The sequence below is a fragment of the Oncorhynchus nerka genome, linkage group LG28 (genome assembly GCF_034236695.1).
Source record: "Oncorhynchus nerka isolate Pitt River linkage group LG28, Oner_Uvic_2.0, whole genome shotgun sequence".
Classification (NCBI taxonomy): domain Eukaryota; kingdom Metazoa; phylum Chordata; class Actinopteri; order Salmoniformes; family Salmonidae; genus Oncorhynchus; species Oncorhynchus nerka.
Window position 1 is genome coordinate 70,139,819 of NC_088423.1, and position 16,265 is coordinate 70,156,083.

At 40.6% G+C, this 16,265-nt stretch overlaps 1 protein-coding gene across 3 annotated transcripts in view; it reads left to right on the forward strand.

Moving 5' to 3' along the window:
• LOC115113620 (AT-rich interactive domain-containing protein 3B-like) overlaps window positions 1–16,265 on the forward strand; it is a 66,093-nt gene that overhangs the window by 32,209 nt on the left and 17,619 nt on the right. For all 3 annotated transcript variants that reach the window (XM_029641473.2, XM_029641475.2, XM_029641474.2), the window contains exons 3-4: window positions 4,653–4,730; window positions 5,055–5,127. In XM_029641473.2, coding sequence (XP_029497333.1) covers window positions 4,653–4,730; window positions 5,055–5,127 — 151 coding nt within the window. The remainder of the gene's footprint in view (window positions 1–4,652; window positions 4,731–5,054; window positions 5,128–16,265) is intronic.

The following is a 16,265-nucleotide window of genomic DNA, read 5'->3' on the forward strand; positions in this document are numbered from 1 at the left end:
CATACACATACTGTCTTCCTAATAATCACCTCTTAGGGGGTTCCATAATAAATTGTGTGGTAGTTACATGCCTCCCATTTGACTTCTACACACTCACACCGTGAACAGTATCATCATGATGCTGTACAGCACTTTAAATCAATCAAAATTATTTTATGTAGCCCTTAGTGGCCAGATTGTTTCTCAGTTCATGGTGTGCATATGTACAGTACCAGTCAAACGTTTTGGACACATCTACTCATTGCAAGGTTTTTCTTTTTGTACTATTTTCTACATTGTAGACTAATAGTGAAGACATCAAAACTTTGAAATAACACATATGGAATCATGTAGGACCCAACATTTTTTTTTTTATCAAAATATATTTTTATTTTTAAGCTGTCATCAAGGCAAAAGGTAGCGATTTGAAGAACCTGAAATATTAAATAATTATGAAATATATATGGATTTGTTTAACACTTTTTTTGGTTACTACATTATTCCGTATGTGTTATTTCATAGTTTTAATGGCTTCACTCTTTATCTACAATGTAGAAATAGTAAAAAAATAAATATATATTTAAAACAATGAGTAGGTTTGAATGAGTAGGTGTGTCCAAACTGTAGACTGGAGCTGTATGTCAGGCTGATAGATAAGCAGACAGGAGTACAGAGACGTTCATGAATATGAATACACAAAGACATTGACGACTATGTTTATAGATAGGTTAGATTATAACAATGAAGACTATATAGGGCACTTCAAGACCCATGGTCAGATTACTTTTCATAGATGGTAAGAAGTCAAAGTACAGTTGAAGTCAGAAGTTTACATACACCTTCGCCAAATATATTTAAACTCAGTTTTTTTTTACAATTTCTGACATTTAAATCTAGTAAAAATTCCCTGTTTTAGGTCAGTTAGGATCATCACTTTATTTTAAGAATATGAAATGTCAGAATAATAGTAGAGAATGATTTCAGCTTTTCTTGCTTTCATCACATTCCCAGTGGGTCAGAAGTTTACATACACTCTATTAGTATTTGGTAGCATTGCCTTTAAATTGCTTAACTTGGGTCAAATGTTTTGGGTAGCCTTCCACAAGCTTCCCACAATAAGTTGGGTGAATTTTGGCCCATTCCTCCTGACAGAGCTGGTGTAAACTGAGTCAGGTTTGTAGGCCTCCTTGCTCGCACACGCTTTTTCAGTTCTGCCCACAAATTATCTATAGGATTGAGGTCAGAGCTTTGTGATGGCCACTCCAATACCTTGACTTTGTTGTCTTTAAGCCATTTTGCCACAACTTTGGAAGTATGCTTGGGGTCATTGTCCATTTGGAAGACCCATTTGCGACCAAGCTTTAGCTTCCTGACGGATGTCTATAGATGTTTCTTCAATATTGTCACATAATATATCCACATTTTCCTTCTTCATGATGCCATCTGTTTTGTGAATTGCACCAGTCCCTCCTGCAGCAAAGCACCCCCACAACATGATGCTGCCACCCCCGTGCTTCACGGTGTTCTTCAGCTTGCAAGCATCCCCCTTTTTCCTCCAAACATAACAATGGTCATTATGGCCAAACAGTTCTATTTTTGTTTCATCAGACCAGAGGACATTTCTCCAAGTAGTACGATCTTTGTCCCCATGTGCAGTTGCAAACCGTAGTTTGGCTTTTTTTATGGTGGTTTTGGAGCGGTGGCTTTTTCCTTGCTGAGCGGCCTTTCAGGTTATGTCGATATACAACTCGTTTTACTGTGGATATAGATGCTTTTGTACCTGTTTCCTCCAGCATCTTCACAAAGTCCTTTGCTGCTGTTCTGGGATTGATTTGCACTTTTCACAACAAAGGATGTTCATCTCTAGGAGACAGAACGCGTCTCCTTCCTGAGCGGTATGACGTCTGCGTGGTCCCATGGTGTTTATTCTTGCGTACTATTGTTTTTACAGATGAACTTGATATCTTCAGGCATTTGGAAATTGCTCCCAAGGATGAGCCAGACTTGTGGAGGTCTCCAATGTTTATTGTGAGGTCTTGGCTGATTTCTTTTGATTTTCCAATGATGTCAAGCAAGGAGGCACTGAGTTTGATGGTAGGCCTTGAAATACAGTGGGGCAAAAAAGTATTTAGTCAGCCACCAATTGTGCAAGTTCTCCCACTTAAAAAAGATGAGAGGCCTGTAACTTTCATCATAGGTATACTTCAACTATGACAGACAAAATGAGAAAAAAAATCCAGAAAATCACATTGTAGGATTTTTTATGAATTTATTTGCAAATTATGGTGGAAAATAAGTATGTGGTCAATAACAAAAGTTTATCTCAATACTTTGTTATATACCCTTTGTTGGCAATGACACCGGTCAAACGTTTTCTGTAAGTCTCCACAAGGTTTTCACACACTGTTGCTGGTATTCTGGCCCATTCCTCCATGCAGATCTCCTCTAGAGCAGTGATGTTTTGGGGCTGTTGCTGGGCAATACGGACTTTCAACTCCCTCCAAAGATTTTCTATGGGGTTGAGATCTGGAGACTGGCTAGGCCACTCCAGGAACTTGAAATGTTTCTTACGAAGCCACTCCTTCGTTGCCCGGGCGGTGTGTTTGGGATCATTGTCATGCTGAAAGACCCAGCCACGTTTAATCTTCAATGCCCTTGCTGATGGAAGGAGGTTTTCACTCAAAATCTCACAATACATGGCCCCATTCATTCTTTCCTTTACACGGATCAGTCGTCCAGGTCCCTTTGCAGAAAAACAGCCCCAAAGCATGATGTTTCCACCCCCATGCTTCACAGTAGGTATGGTGTTCTTTGGATGCAACTCAGCATTCTTTGTCCTCCAAACACGACGAGTTGAGTTTTTACCAAAAAGTTCTATTTTGGTTTCATCTGACCATATGACATTCTCCCAATCTTCTTCTGGATCATCCAAATGCTCTCTAGCAAACTTCAGACGGGCCTGAACATGTACTGGCTTAAGCAGGGGGACACGTCTGGCACTGCAGGATTTGAGTCCCTGGCGGCGTAGTGTGTTACTGATGGTAGGCTTTGTTACTTTGGTCCCAGCTCTCTGCAGGTCATTCACTAGGTCCCCTCGTGTGGTTCTGGGATTTTTGCTCACCGTTCTTGTGATCCTTTTGACCCCACGGGGTGAGATCTTGCGTGGAGCCCCAGATCGAGGGAGATTATCAGTGGTCTTGTATGTCTTCCATTTCCTAATAATTGCTCCCCCAGCTGATTTCTTCAAACCAAGCTGCTTACCTATTGCAGATTCAGTCTTCCCAGCCTGGTGCAGGTCTACAATTTTGTTTCTGGTGTCCTTTGACAGCTCTTTGGTCTTGGCCATAGTGGAGTTTGTAGTGTGACTGTTTGAGGTTGTGGACAGGTGTCTTTTATACTGATAACAAGTTCAAACAGGTGCCGTTAATACAGGTAATGTGTGGAGGACAGAGTAGCCTCTTAAAGAAGAAGTTACAGGTCTGTGAGAGCCAGAAATCTTGCTTGTTTGTAGGTGACCCAATACTTATTTTCCACCATAATTTGCAAATAAATTCATAAAAAATCCTACAATGTGATTTTCTGGATTTCTTTCTTCTAATTTTGTCTGTCATAGTTGAAGTGTACCTATGATGAAAATTACAGGCCTCTCTCATCTTTTTAAGTGGGAGAACTTGCACAATTGGTGGCTGACTAAATACTTTTTTGCCCCGCTGTACATCCATAGGTACACCGCCAATTGACTCAAATGGTGTCCTTTAGCCTATCAGAAGCTTCTAAAGCCATGACATCCTTTTCTGGAATTTTCCAAGCTGTTTAAAAGCACAGTCAACTTAGTGTATGTAAACTTCTGACCCACTGGAATTGTGATACAGTGAATTGTAAGTGAAATAATAGTCTGTTAACAATTGTTAGAAAATTGACTTGTGTCATGCACAAAGTAGATGTCCTAACCTACTTGCCAAAACTATAGTTTGTTAACAATAAATTTGTGGATGGTTGAAAACTGAGTTTTTTAATGACTCTAACCTAAGTGTCTGTAAAATTCTGACCTCAATTGTATGTGGCACAATGGTTTACAGATTCAACACTTCAACTTATTGTTTATTTATTTAGAATGTTGAAAGTAAAAGATTGCAAAGATGACCTTCTGCAATTTAGCCTAACAGGTTTAAAGCAATTTTTTATTTATTTCTATGGGCGTAGTTAGCTGGTTGTCTTTGTAGGGAGGGAGTGAGATGACCAAGTGACAGCGTCGCAAGCAAAGCACAAGGTTGACACAGCCCAAATTTACTGACACACACAACTTTTCTTGCCTAACAGGCTAGCTAGCGAGACACAGATATTTTTGCGGGGGAAAAAGGCAGTTCGCGGGCGCAATAGTAATATAAAGAAAGGTCGTTGACAGCCACTATGGGTTCTAAAAGGGTTAAATAGATTTATTATCCTTTTTTTCAATGTAGATGTTCCATAGGCGCGCATCAGTGGCTTGTATGTGTGGAGTCTTTGAAATGCTAAACCTGTTTTTTAATTTTTAATTTTCAGTAATTTACTGTGACACTGGCAGTCATTTGCATGAAAGAAAATGGTGGACAAAATTTCATGACCGCCACAGCCCTAAGCGTGTGTATGTTTGGGTGTACTGGATGCTAATTCTCTGCGTCATCTCTCTGCAGAATGGGAGTGGTGCTTGGGCAGATGAGAATGACAATGGAAGAGGAGGAAGAGGAGAGGCCTCCAGAGACTTTGCTAAGGTACGTATCTGGTCTGGAGCACATTATGGCTGAACCAGGCTTTGGTTAGCACTCAGAACACAGCTCCAACAGGTCATCAAATACCTATCTAGCCGTAAAGAAAGAATGTTATTAATCTAGTAGAGAAGGTCACAGGTCAGATTTTATATAATGAACCCTTACTATTTATTAGTAGTGATTGCTTGATGATACATCCTGCTTTCCTTTAGTTAGCCAATTGATTAGAAGCAATTCAATAAATACAAATGCATGTTGGACTTAAATGCTTTATTTAAAAGTATCAAAAGATAAGACTGACTGTAACTCGATGGCTTTCACCTTCAGCTGTATGAGCTTGACAGTGACCCCAACAGAAAGGAGTTCCTGGATGACCTGTTCACCTACATGCAGAAACGAGGTAAGAAGGCTGACTTTTAGAAGGCAACTTTCCCCTACTACTTCCATTTAGACAACATTCATTTCCTCTTCTATGTACTATGGTTCACTTGTAGAGATACTGAAATTCTCACAGATTGTGTCTTGCCTGTATGATTCACAACACCATAGTTTTTCTTCCACTTTCAGTCGCATGCAAGCACATGCATGCAAGCACACGCATGCAAGCGCACACACGCACGCACACACACAAAACAAGCCCTTTCTCAGAGAAAGTAGTCAACTAGAAAATAGACTTAAACTATAGAACACTGTAAATCCTGTTTCGCTGTGTTAAAGGTGAGATCAGCCTCTTGGTGTCCCCTCTGGCACACACACACACACACACACACACACACACACACACACACACAAAACAAGCTTTTCCTCTCCTCAGAGGAAAGAGTAGTCAACTAGAAAATAGACTTAAACTATAGAACACTGTAAATCCTGTTTCGCTGTGTTAAAGGTGTTCGAGGGCTTGTCAGGTGAGATCAGTCTCCTGCTGTCCCCTCTGACCCCCCCCCCACCACCACACACACACACACACAAACAAGTCTCAGACCTGAGAGGACCTGTTTAGGCTGTGACTAATTCACTAAGCAAACAGCCTGGAAGGCTCCACAATCTACTTTCTAAACATGGTCACTCAAATGAGAGAGACCACCTCAGACTACAGAACTGCTAAGGGATAAAAGGCTCAGTTCAATCCAACCTGTAATTTGCAGTATTTTCCCAGTATCTTATATGCATAGCTTTTTCCCTGTGGTCATATCACATTTTCAGAATGCTTTTAGGTCATGTTCAATTGCCAGGTCCACCCCTCTCTATATGTATTTGGACAGTGAATCTATATTTTTTTAATTTGTCTCCATACTCCACCATTTTGGATTTGAGATAAAGTGTTTCATATAAGGCAACAGTACAGAATGTCACCTTTTATTAGAGGGCATTTTCATAAATATCTGTTTTACAGTTTAGAAATTAAAGCACTTCATGTAATCTAGTCCCCCTATTTGAGGAAGTCACGTATTTAAACAAATTCACTAAAAGTGTATTAAAGTAGTCAAAACTGTAGTATTTGGTCCCATATTCCTTGCACTCAATGACAACATCAAGCTTGTGACTCTACAAACTCAGATGCATTTGTAGTTTGTTTTGGTTGTTTCTGGTTATATTCTGCCCAATAGGAACTGAATGGTGACCAATGTATTGTCATTTTGGAGCCACTTTTATTGTGAGTGAGAATATGTTTCTGAACACTTCTGCATTCATGTGGATATTACCATGATTATGGATAATCGTGAATTAATTGTGGAAAAGGTTCAGTGAGAAATTTAGAGGCACAAAGAACGTTACTTCCTCCTTTTCACTCTTTAATTTATGTTAGTATTGTGGAGTAATTACAATGTTGTTGACCCATCCACAGTTATCTCCTATCACAGCCATTCAACTCTGTAATGGTTTTAAAATCACCATTGGCCTCATGGTGAAATCCCTGAGCGCTTTCCTTCTTCTCCGGCAACTGAGTTAGGAAGGGAGCCTGTATCTGTGTAGTGACTGGGTGTATACTTTCTCAAGGCACTGCACCATGGTGAATTTAATGAATTGTAAATTATTTAAATAAATAAAACAAATGTAAACACGAATAAGAATTGTATATAAAATTCAATTTTTCAAATGGAAAAGTTTGTATTGCGAAGTGACATGATGAGCATCTCGCATGTGAGTGTTATTTTTCAAAGCCCATGATAATTGGTAATGGTTATATTGGGCTCATTTTTGCGAGTTCAAAGGCAGGCTGCTTGTCTCATAGACTCTGACCAGTAGCAGCAACCTATCCTCCTTATTTATGTTCGGAAAAACCATTTTGAAGGCCAACATGATGTTCACCCAAGATGAAAGGGAGCCATGACTGAAAAAGTTTTTGAAGCCCTGCTCTAGCTATCTAGCTAATGATTAGTACAAATACATATGGGCAACCCCATGTTTCTGCCTATTTATTTATAGCCACTATGCTGCATAATTTGGGCTACAGGTGATAATGCTTATTGCTAAATAACACACCAGCCTGTTAATATGGACCAATATTTTGTTAGGCACATTTTTTCAAGGGGAAATTATATTTTAAAGGTGTCACCATTTTACTTTCATTAATTTTGTTGTAGAAAATTCACCAGGGCTGCGTTTAGTAAAAAAAAAAAAAAAACATAATACAACATTCAATTACATGGAAACGGGGGTGTTCTGAACGACCGGTTGAAAACAGGGAGGGTTTCTGTTGTGGATTCAAAATGCACCGCTTCACTTCAAATATGTCACTCATTGCTTCAAGCCACCCCTCAGCACACCTACCAAACGGAGCAAATGTAGGCTACCTTAGTCTGTTCAAGAAAGTTGAAGAACATTTTGGGGAAGCGTCATTCAGTACAAGCCGTTACGCAACGTAGCAAACATTCAATCAAACCCCAGAACTGACTTTCACAGTCATTCTACCAAGAAATGGTCAAGCATGGTTTCTTTCTTAATTGTTGGAGTTAGACCAACAGTTTAAAGTAATACAGAAATGATTGGTATTTCAGTTGTGGTTGGGATATATTGACCAAATTATCAGGAAAGTTTTGGATGTATTTTCCCTTAAAAATACTCCAGAAACATTTCAAGGCAATTTCTTCTTGTTTTATTATCCTGCCCCATGAAGGGTGTTGAACCCAGAACCCATTGACCCTGACCACCCATAATATGCAACACAAAGTTACGCACTTAGCAAAACCTAACACAAACTGCAAATAAATCTGAGTTTGTAGAGTCAAATGCTTGATGTAATCATTGTGTACTAGGAATATGGGCCAAAATACTCAACTTTTGACTACTTTAACACACTAAGTGAATTTTGTCCAAATACTTCACTTCCTCAAATGGGTGGACTAGATACATAAAGTACTTGCATTTCTAAACGGTAAAACAGATATGTATGAAAATACCCTAAAATAAAAGTTGACATTCTGTACTATCACCTCATGAAACATTTGATCTCAAATTCAAAATGCTGGAGTATAGAGCCAAATGTAAAATGTTAGTTTCATTGTGTGTGTGAACTAAAATACTGTCAAAACATTGTCACGGCGGATGCCATAGACTCCGATCCAGTCAAATGACTTGAGTCCCTGTAGAGAGAGCCTTATGCGTGTCCTCACACGGCCAGTGAAATCAGCGGTAGCTAGTGACTCCCCACCCTGGTCCCTGGGCCTGGCTGGCCTGGCCTAGCACGTGTGTTTTAGATGTCTTGTTGGGGGATAATGTATTAGTTAGAGAGGGAGAGTATCTGTCATTGGCCAATTAGCATGTCACTGCTCTGACAGTGGGGAGTGGAAGGCTGACCCTTGTACTGTGTTGGTCAGATGGGAATCTTCATCAAGCTGACTAAAACTGGATAGATGATGATTTAATCAGTTGTTTTTTGTGGTTTCCTTTTTTATCTTACATATTGCAAGCGTGTTGTTTTCACAACCAGTCAAGTTCAATCTGGTTTCATTCATGATGCATCATTTTGTTCAGAACATGGTGCCAGGATGAGTTTCAAAATCAAATTTGTTGTGTCACATGCTTCGTAAACAACAGGTGTGGACTAACAGTGAAATGCTTACTTACAGGCTCTGCAGCGAGAAAGAAATGGAGAAATAATAGAAAAGTTAAACACATAATAATATTTGTTTTATTTGTTTTATTTCACCTTTATTTAACCAGGTAGGCTAGTTGAGAACAAGTTCTCATTTGCAACTGCGACCTGGCCAAGATAAAGCAAAGCAGTGTGAACAGACAACAACACAGAGTTACACATGGAGTAAACAATAAACAATAAACAAGTCAATAACATAGTAGGGGAAAAAAGAATCTATATACATTGTGTGCAAAAGGCATGAGGTAGGCAATAAATAGGCCATAGGAGTGAATAATTACAATTTAGCAGATTAACACTGGAGTGATAAATGATCAGATGAACATGTGCAGGTAGAGATACTGGTGTGCAAAAGAGCAGAAAAGTAAATCAAATAAAAACAGTATGGGGATGAGGTAGGTAAGTTGGGTGGGCTATATAACGATGAACTATGTACAGCTGCAGCGATCGGTTAGCTGCTCAGATAGCAGATGTTTAAAGTTGGTGAGGGAGATAAGAGTCTCCAACTTCAGAGATTTTTGCAATTCGTTCCAGTCGCAGGCAGCAGAGAACTGGAAGGAAAGGCGGCCAAATGATGTTTTGGCTTTAGGGATGATCAATGAGATACACATGCTGGAGCGCGTGCTACGGGTGGGTGTTGCCATCGTGACCAGTGAAGTGAGATAAGGCAGAGCTTTACCTAGCATAGACTTGTAGATGACCTGGAGCCAGTGGGTCTGGCGACGAACATGTAGCGAGGGCCAGCCGACTAGAGCATACAGGTCGCAGTGGTGGGGGGTATAAGGTGCTTTAGTAACAAAACGGATGGCACTGTGATAAACTGCATCCAGTTTGCTGAGTAGAGTATTGGAAGCTATTTTGTAGATGACATTGCCGAAGTCGAGGATCGGTAGGATAGTCAGTTTTACTAGGGTAAGTTTGGCGGTGTGAGTGAAGGAGACTTTGTTGCGAAATGGAAAGCCGACTCTAGATTTGATTTTGGATTTGAGATGTTTGATATGAGTCTGGAAGGAGGGTTTGCAGTCTAGCCACACACCTAGGTACTTATAGATGTCCACATATTCTAGGTCGGAACCATCCAGGGTGGTGATGCTAGTCGGGCGTGCGGGTGCAGGCAGCGAATGGTTGAAAAGCATGCATTTGGTTTTTACTAGCGTTTAAGAGCAGTTGGAGGCCACGGAAGGAGTGTTGTATGGCATATATACACAATGAGTAAATAACTTGGCTATATACAAGTGGTACCAGTACCAATTTGATATGCAGGGCTACAAGGTAAATGAGTTAGCTAAAGGTGTACAGTACCAGTCAATGTTTTGGACACACCAACTCATTCAAGGGTTTTTATTTTTTACTATTTTCTACATTGTAAAGTAATAGTGAAGACATCAAAACTATGAAAAATCATTTTGAGATGGTTTGGGATAAGTTGGACCGCAGAGTGAAGGAAAAGCAGCCAACAAGTGCTCAGCATATGTGGGAACTCCTTCAAGACTATTGGAAAAGCATTCCTCATGAAGCTGGTTGAGAGAATGCCAAGAGTGTGCAAATCTGTCATCAAGGCAAAGGGTGGCTACTTTGAAGAGTCAAATACAAAATCTATTTTGATTTAACTCTTCTTTTTTTTGGGGGGGGGGGTTACTACATGATTCCATAGTTTTGATGTCTTCACTATTATTCTACAATGTAGAAAATAGTAAGATTAAAGAGTAGGTGTGTCCAAACCTTTGACTGGTACTGTACATATAACTAGGAATAAAGTGACAGATAATACACAGTAGCAGCAGTGATGAGTCAAAGAAGTTATTCAAAAGTAATTCAAGATAATTGTGATGGGTGAGTCCTGATTTATAGCTGTGTTGTGTTTCCAATAAGATTCACTGAGAGAGTGATAACCCCCAGGCTTCTTTATTGATGATATCACAGGATCATTCTAGAACCAGAAGGTCAATGCTTTTAGCGGAGATGTTCTCTATCCTGTCATTACCATGGTGCAGCAAAGAATTTCACCTACGTGGCTACCCTGTCAATACCTCTTTTGTGGCCTGAGAGAGAAAGAACCCCCCTCTCCTTTTTTCTACTTCAATAAGCGGCACTTGGCTGACCTCCGCTGTCTCCTAAATCGGGGCCTTAATCATGGCGAACAAATTGCTTGGCTGTCTTCCCACTCGGCTGTGAGAACAGGGCCGCAGCACAGCACACATTCCCCAGGACTACCGTGAGATGCAGCCCTCAGCCGCTTGCCTCGCAGGCCAGGCCGGTGATCTCTCTGACAAAATGATGTCCGGCCCTGTTATGAGGCACTGTACTCCATTTTTTTGGTTTGTTTTTGTGGCTTCTGCTGCACCATCAAATGAAAATACAGATTTATACTTGGATACTGCATTTCATTTTCAGTTGTTCTTTGAGTGTCAAACATTCTTCTCATTATTACCTTGTTTTGAAGTAGGAGAAAACACTCTAAGCTTATGATATAGAATATATTTGGACAGCTGACGGCTGATCAAAGATGTTAGTTGGAGAAGAGAGTGTGAGTTTCTGAGGAGTGAAAGAAAGAAAAGAGGAAATGGGAAGGTTGAGAGGCCCAAATGGAGGAGCAATTACCCACTTCATGCCCCCCCAAGTCCTTGGGAAGTGGGAAATAACTGAAAGGAAGCTTACGAGAGAATCCCATTTGGCCTTGTGTGCCTAAAAACAGGCGTGTTTGTGTGTTCATTGTTGAGGAATTTCACCAGCTGTCATACACCCAATGAGCCTATGAAGAGGCCCATTGACACGCCCCACATTAGAGTAGCAGCAACAGCAGCAGTGTTTCCTCTTCAATTGGTGGCTGAGGACTTAGGAGTGTTTAGCTGCAGTGTTTTCCTGTAGCCTGATTGTTTGTCATATCCGTTTCACGTCCTGCGTTCTCTCTCATTGGGAACGTGGAGAAAAACTTTGACACTGTTGTGTTGCTATTAACTGTCTTAAAGGCTTCGATTTAAGCAGATGGGTGATTGTTTGTTTTGGTTTGACACCCCTCCCTCACCTCTTGCTCTGAGATGGGCTGGGAGGGAGCAGTAAGGGAGACTTGGAGAAACGGGCACTTAAATTTTTTTTTTTTAAACCGTGCAAAGCAGCCAAATGTCTGTCACCGCTGTCCACTTGAGATGATTAATGGTGCCTAGGTCTGATGGACAGAACGAGTGTGAGAGACTTCTGTTTAGGGAATCACGGGACAGAGAGAGTGGGGTTAAGACAAGTGTTTAACCCCCCCCCACACACACCTCTCCAACAAAAAGATAGACCCCTCCAAACTAGAGAATGGTTTGATCCACCCCAGTTGTCCCTGCTGCCTGTGAAGCAGTGTCCTGTCTTGTCGTATAGTTTAAAAAAAAAAGAAGATATTCATTAACTTTTATTTATTCAGTGGAGACCAGAATCTCATTTTCAATGGTGCCCTGATGACATAAAGATAAACTACAAGATAGAATAACAAGTGCATTACATTAGAACATTACAAACATCACAGCCATTATAAATAAGTTATTAAAGTCAATATATCATAACAGTTGCATACCTTGGTGAACTATTTTCATTTTTATTTCTACTTTGCACATTCTTCCATTGCAAATCTACCATTCCAGTGTTTTACTTGCTGCATTGTATTTACTTTGCCACCATGGCCTTTTTTGTTGTTGTTGCCTTTACCTCCCTTATCTCACCTCATTTGCTCACTTCTACTGTATTATTGACTGTATGTTTGTTTTACTCCATGTGTAACTCTGTGTCGTTGTATCTGTTGAACTGCTTTGCTTTATCTTGGCCAGGTTGCAATTGTAAATGAGAACTTGTTCTCAACTGGCCTACCTGGTTAAATAAAGGTGAAATACAATTTAAAAAATTCTCATCGGGGGTTTAAACTGCTCTAAGGGAACCAGGGAATCCAAATGTAATGTAATGCATGTTCCAAAACATGTGGAACGTTAAAACTAAAAGCGTATTTACTTTGTTCGGAGGAGACCCGAGGAATGTCAAGAGTTAAGCAACCGTGGTAACGGGTTTGGGATCTCATGTTTTTATACTTTAACAACAAAGTTTAGTAATTGGGAAGCTTATATAGTAGAGCTTCTAGTGTAGGGTTGGGCAGTATCCAGACTTTCATACTGTACCACACCGGGGTGGGTGTACGCTATTACCAAAATGTGGCAACAAAAAAAAATATATATGTATGTATATCATATAAAAAAAATATTTTTAAATACACACAAAACAGTTTTGACAAGACCAATCTTGATCCATGAGGTGATTTAATGTCTTTGCTGTAACCATGAAGCTTGATCTTGACATCTAGCCACTTAGCTAGCAGACCAAATGAATAGCTGGAGCCCAGAGCAGGATATCATTCATTTGACACATCTTAGATTTCTTCTATTTATAAGCAGTGGGTGGTGTAGCGTGCAGCCTTGCAGCTGTGCCCCGAATTCCCTATAATTGTATTGAAAATCATACCGTTGGTATTATGAAATACCCTAGTATACGGTGGCGGTGTCAGAAGAAGTCCTGAAAAATGGTCAGACTCCTGTCACTCAAGTCATAAACTGTTGTCTCTGCTACCTTATGGCAAGTGGTACCGGAGGGCCACGTCAAGGTTCAAAAGGCTCCTTAACAGCTTCTACTTCCAAGCCATAAGACTGCTGAACAATTAATCAAATGGCCACCCAGACGATTTGCATAGACCCACCCCTGCCCCCCTCTCGGTTTTACACTGCTGCTACTCACTGTTTATTTTCTATGCATAGTCACTTTACCCCTACCTGCATGTAAAAATGACCTCAACTAGCCTGTACCCCCGCCCATTGACTTGGTAGCCCCTGTATATAGCCTTATTGTTATTTTTTTGTTATAATTTTGTTTTTTACTTTAGTTTATTTAGTAAATAATTTCTTAACTCAATTTTCTTAACTGCATTGATGGTCAAGGGCTTGTAAGTAAGCATTTCACGGTTGTATTCGGTGACAAATAAAATGTGATTTGATTTGATACAGTATAAATGGTAGTCGTCTTCCAGCAGGACAATGACCCCAAACACACTTCAAAAAGCACCCAGGAAAGACTCAAGACAAAACGCTGGACTCTTCTGAAGTGGCCAGCAACGAGTCTAGATCGAAGTCCCATTGAAGACTTGTGGAGAGATCTGAAAACAGCAGTTGGGAGAAGGCACCCTTCTAATCTGGGAGAACTGGAGCAGTTTGACCAAGAGGAGTGGGCCAAACTACCAGTACAGAGGTGCAGGAAGCTCATCGATGGCTATAGGATGCGCTTGATTGCAGTTATTTTGACCAAAGGCTGTGCTACCAAATATAAAGTCTAGTGTCAATAATTTTGTCAACGTCATTTCTGTTGAATGGATATATTAGGTTCTGAATTAAAAACAAAGGTTCTGTAATATTAACAGTGAAATAAAGAATTGTGGAGACCAAATACTTTGTTCAATTTCAACTTATTTTTAGGGGAAATTGTGAGTTACTTGAAAAAAGTGTGAGGGTGCTAATATTTTTGGGCCACGGCTGTATATCGCCCAAACATGGTTTAGTGTCGAGTGTACTGTAGTAAGTTGATGCGTCAAAAAACCTGATGCTGGGGGTTTGTTTGGCTATTGGAGTAAGAGGTTATTATAGGGAAGTCCTCCGTAGTAAAGATTTAGATTGTAATGCTGTAAGCTGGCCTTGTCTGTGCCATTTAACCAGAACAGTCAGGACTGGACTGGAGAGAGGGACAGAAACTGATCTGAGGGTGGTTTTGCATCATGAGTAGCCACCACCAGTCAGCTACTTGTTTCCCCCACTCAACCCAAATGGACACGTATTCTTGTTACTCACTCGTCATTCTATGGACACGTATCCTTGTTACTCACTCGTCATTCTATGGACACGTATTCTTGTTACTCACTCGTCATTCTATGGACACGTATTCTTGTTACTCACTAGTCATTCTATGGACACGTATTCTTGTTACTCACTCGTCATTCTATGGACACGTATTCTTGTTACTCACTCGTCATTCTATGGACACGTATTCTTGTTACTCACTCGTCATTCTATGGACACGTATCCTTGTTACTCACTCGTCATTCTATGGACACGTATTCTTGTTACTCACTCGTCATTCTATGGACACGTATCCTTGTTACTCACTCGTCATTCTATGGACACGTATTCTTGTTACTCACTCGTCATTCTATGGACACGTATCCTTGTTACTCACTCGTCATTCTATGGACACGTATTCTTGTTACTCACTCGTCATTCTATGGACACGTATCCTTGTTACTCACTCGTCATTCTATGGACACGTATTCTTGTTACTCACTCGTCATTCTATGGACACGTATCCTTGTTACTCACTCGTCATTCTATGGACATGTATTCTTGTTACTCACTCGTCATTCTATGGACACGTATCCTTGTTACTCACTCGTCATTCTATGGACACGTATCCTTGTTACTCACTCGTCATTCTATGGACACGTATCCTTGTTACTCACTCGTCATTCTATGGACACGTATCCTTGTTTACGCACATCACCACTTTTAACTGCAGCAGCTGTATAGAATTTAAAACTAGTTGTAAATATACACTGAGTACACCAAATATAAAAGTCACCTTCCTGAAACCGGTGCGCCCGGTACCTACTACCATACTCTGTTCAAAGGCACTTCAATCTTGTGTCTATTCACCCTCATTCACCCCCATTCACCCTCTGAATGACACGCATCCATGTTTTAATTGTCTCAAGACTTAAACATCCTTCTTTAACCTGTCTCCTCCCTTTCATCTACACTGATTTGAAGTGGATTTAACAAGTGACATCAATAAGGGGTCCTAGCTTTCACCAGGATTCAGCTGGTCAGTCTGTCATGGAAATGTTTTGTACACTATATATGTCGTCTTGTGATCTTTTTCTATTCTGTTATTTTACTTAGTATTATTTTATTGTTTCCTTCACTTTTTAACCTGTGTTGTTGGAACTCTGAGCTTAAGAATTTCACTGTACCCTGCAATTACATCTGCGACCCTGTGCATGTGACTAATAAACTCTGAATTGATTTGGATTTGTTGAAGGCAGGCTTCTCTTTGAACTACAGTAGCTCCGCCAGCCGGCTCAGCACAGCCAGGCCTATTAGCTAGTGACTGAATCTCGAGGCTGACAGTAGTTGTGCCCTAATCGTCTTAATGTTACCAGGCTGTCGGTCAGTCAGCTGTGTTTACTGAGGGCCGGGCCACGTTGGCTTGGCGATGTGTTGGCGGCCAGGGCTACGTAGTGTAGCGGCGTGGGAACAGTGGACGCAACGAAGTCCCTAACAGTAACCCAGAGACTGAGTGCTCTGTCCACACCAATTACACCACGAATGGGCTCCAGGGGATCCATGTATGCATTACATTACCACTCTGAGCAGGGCTAA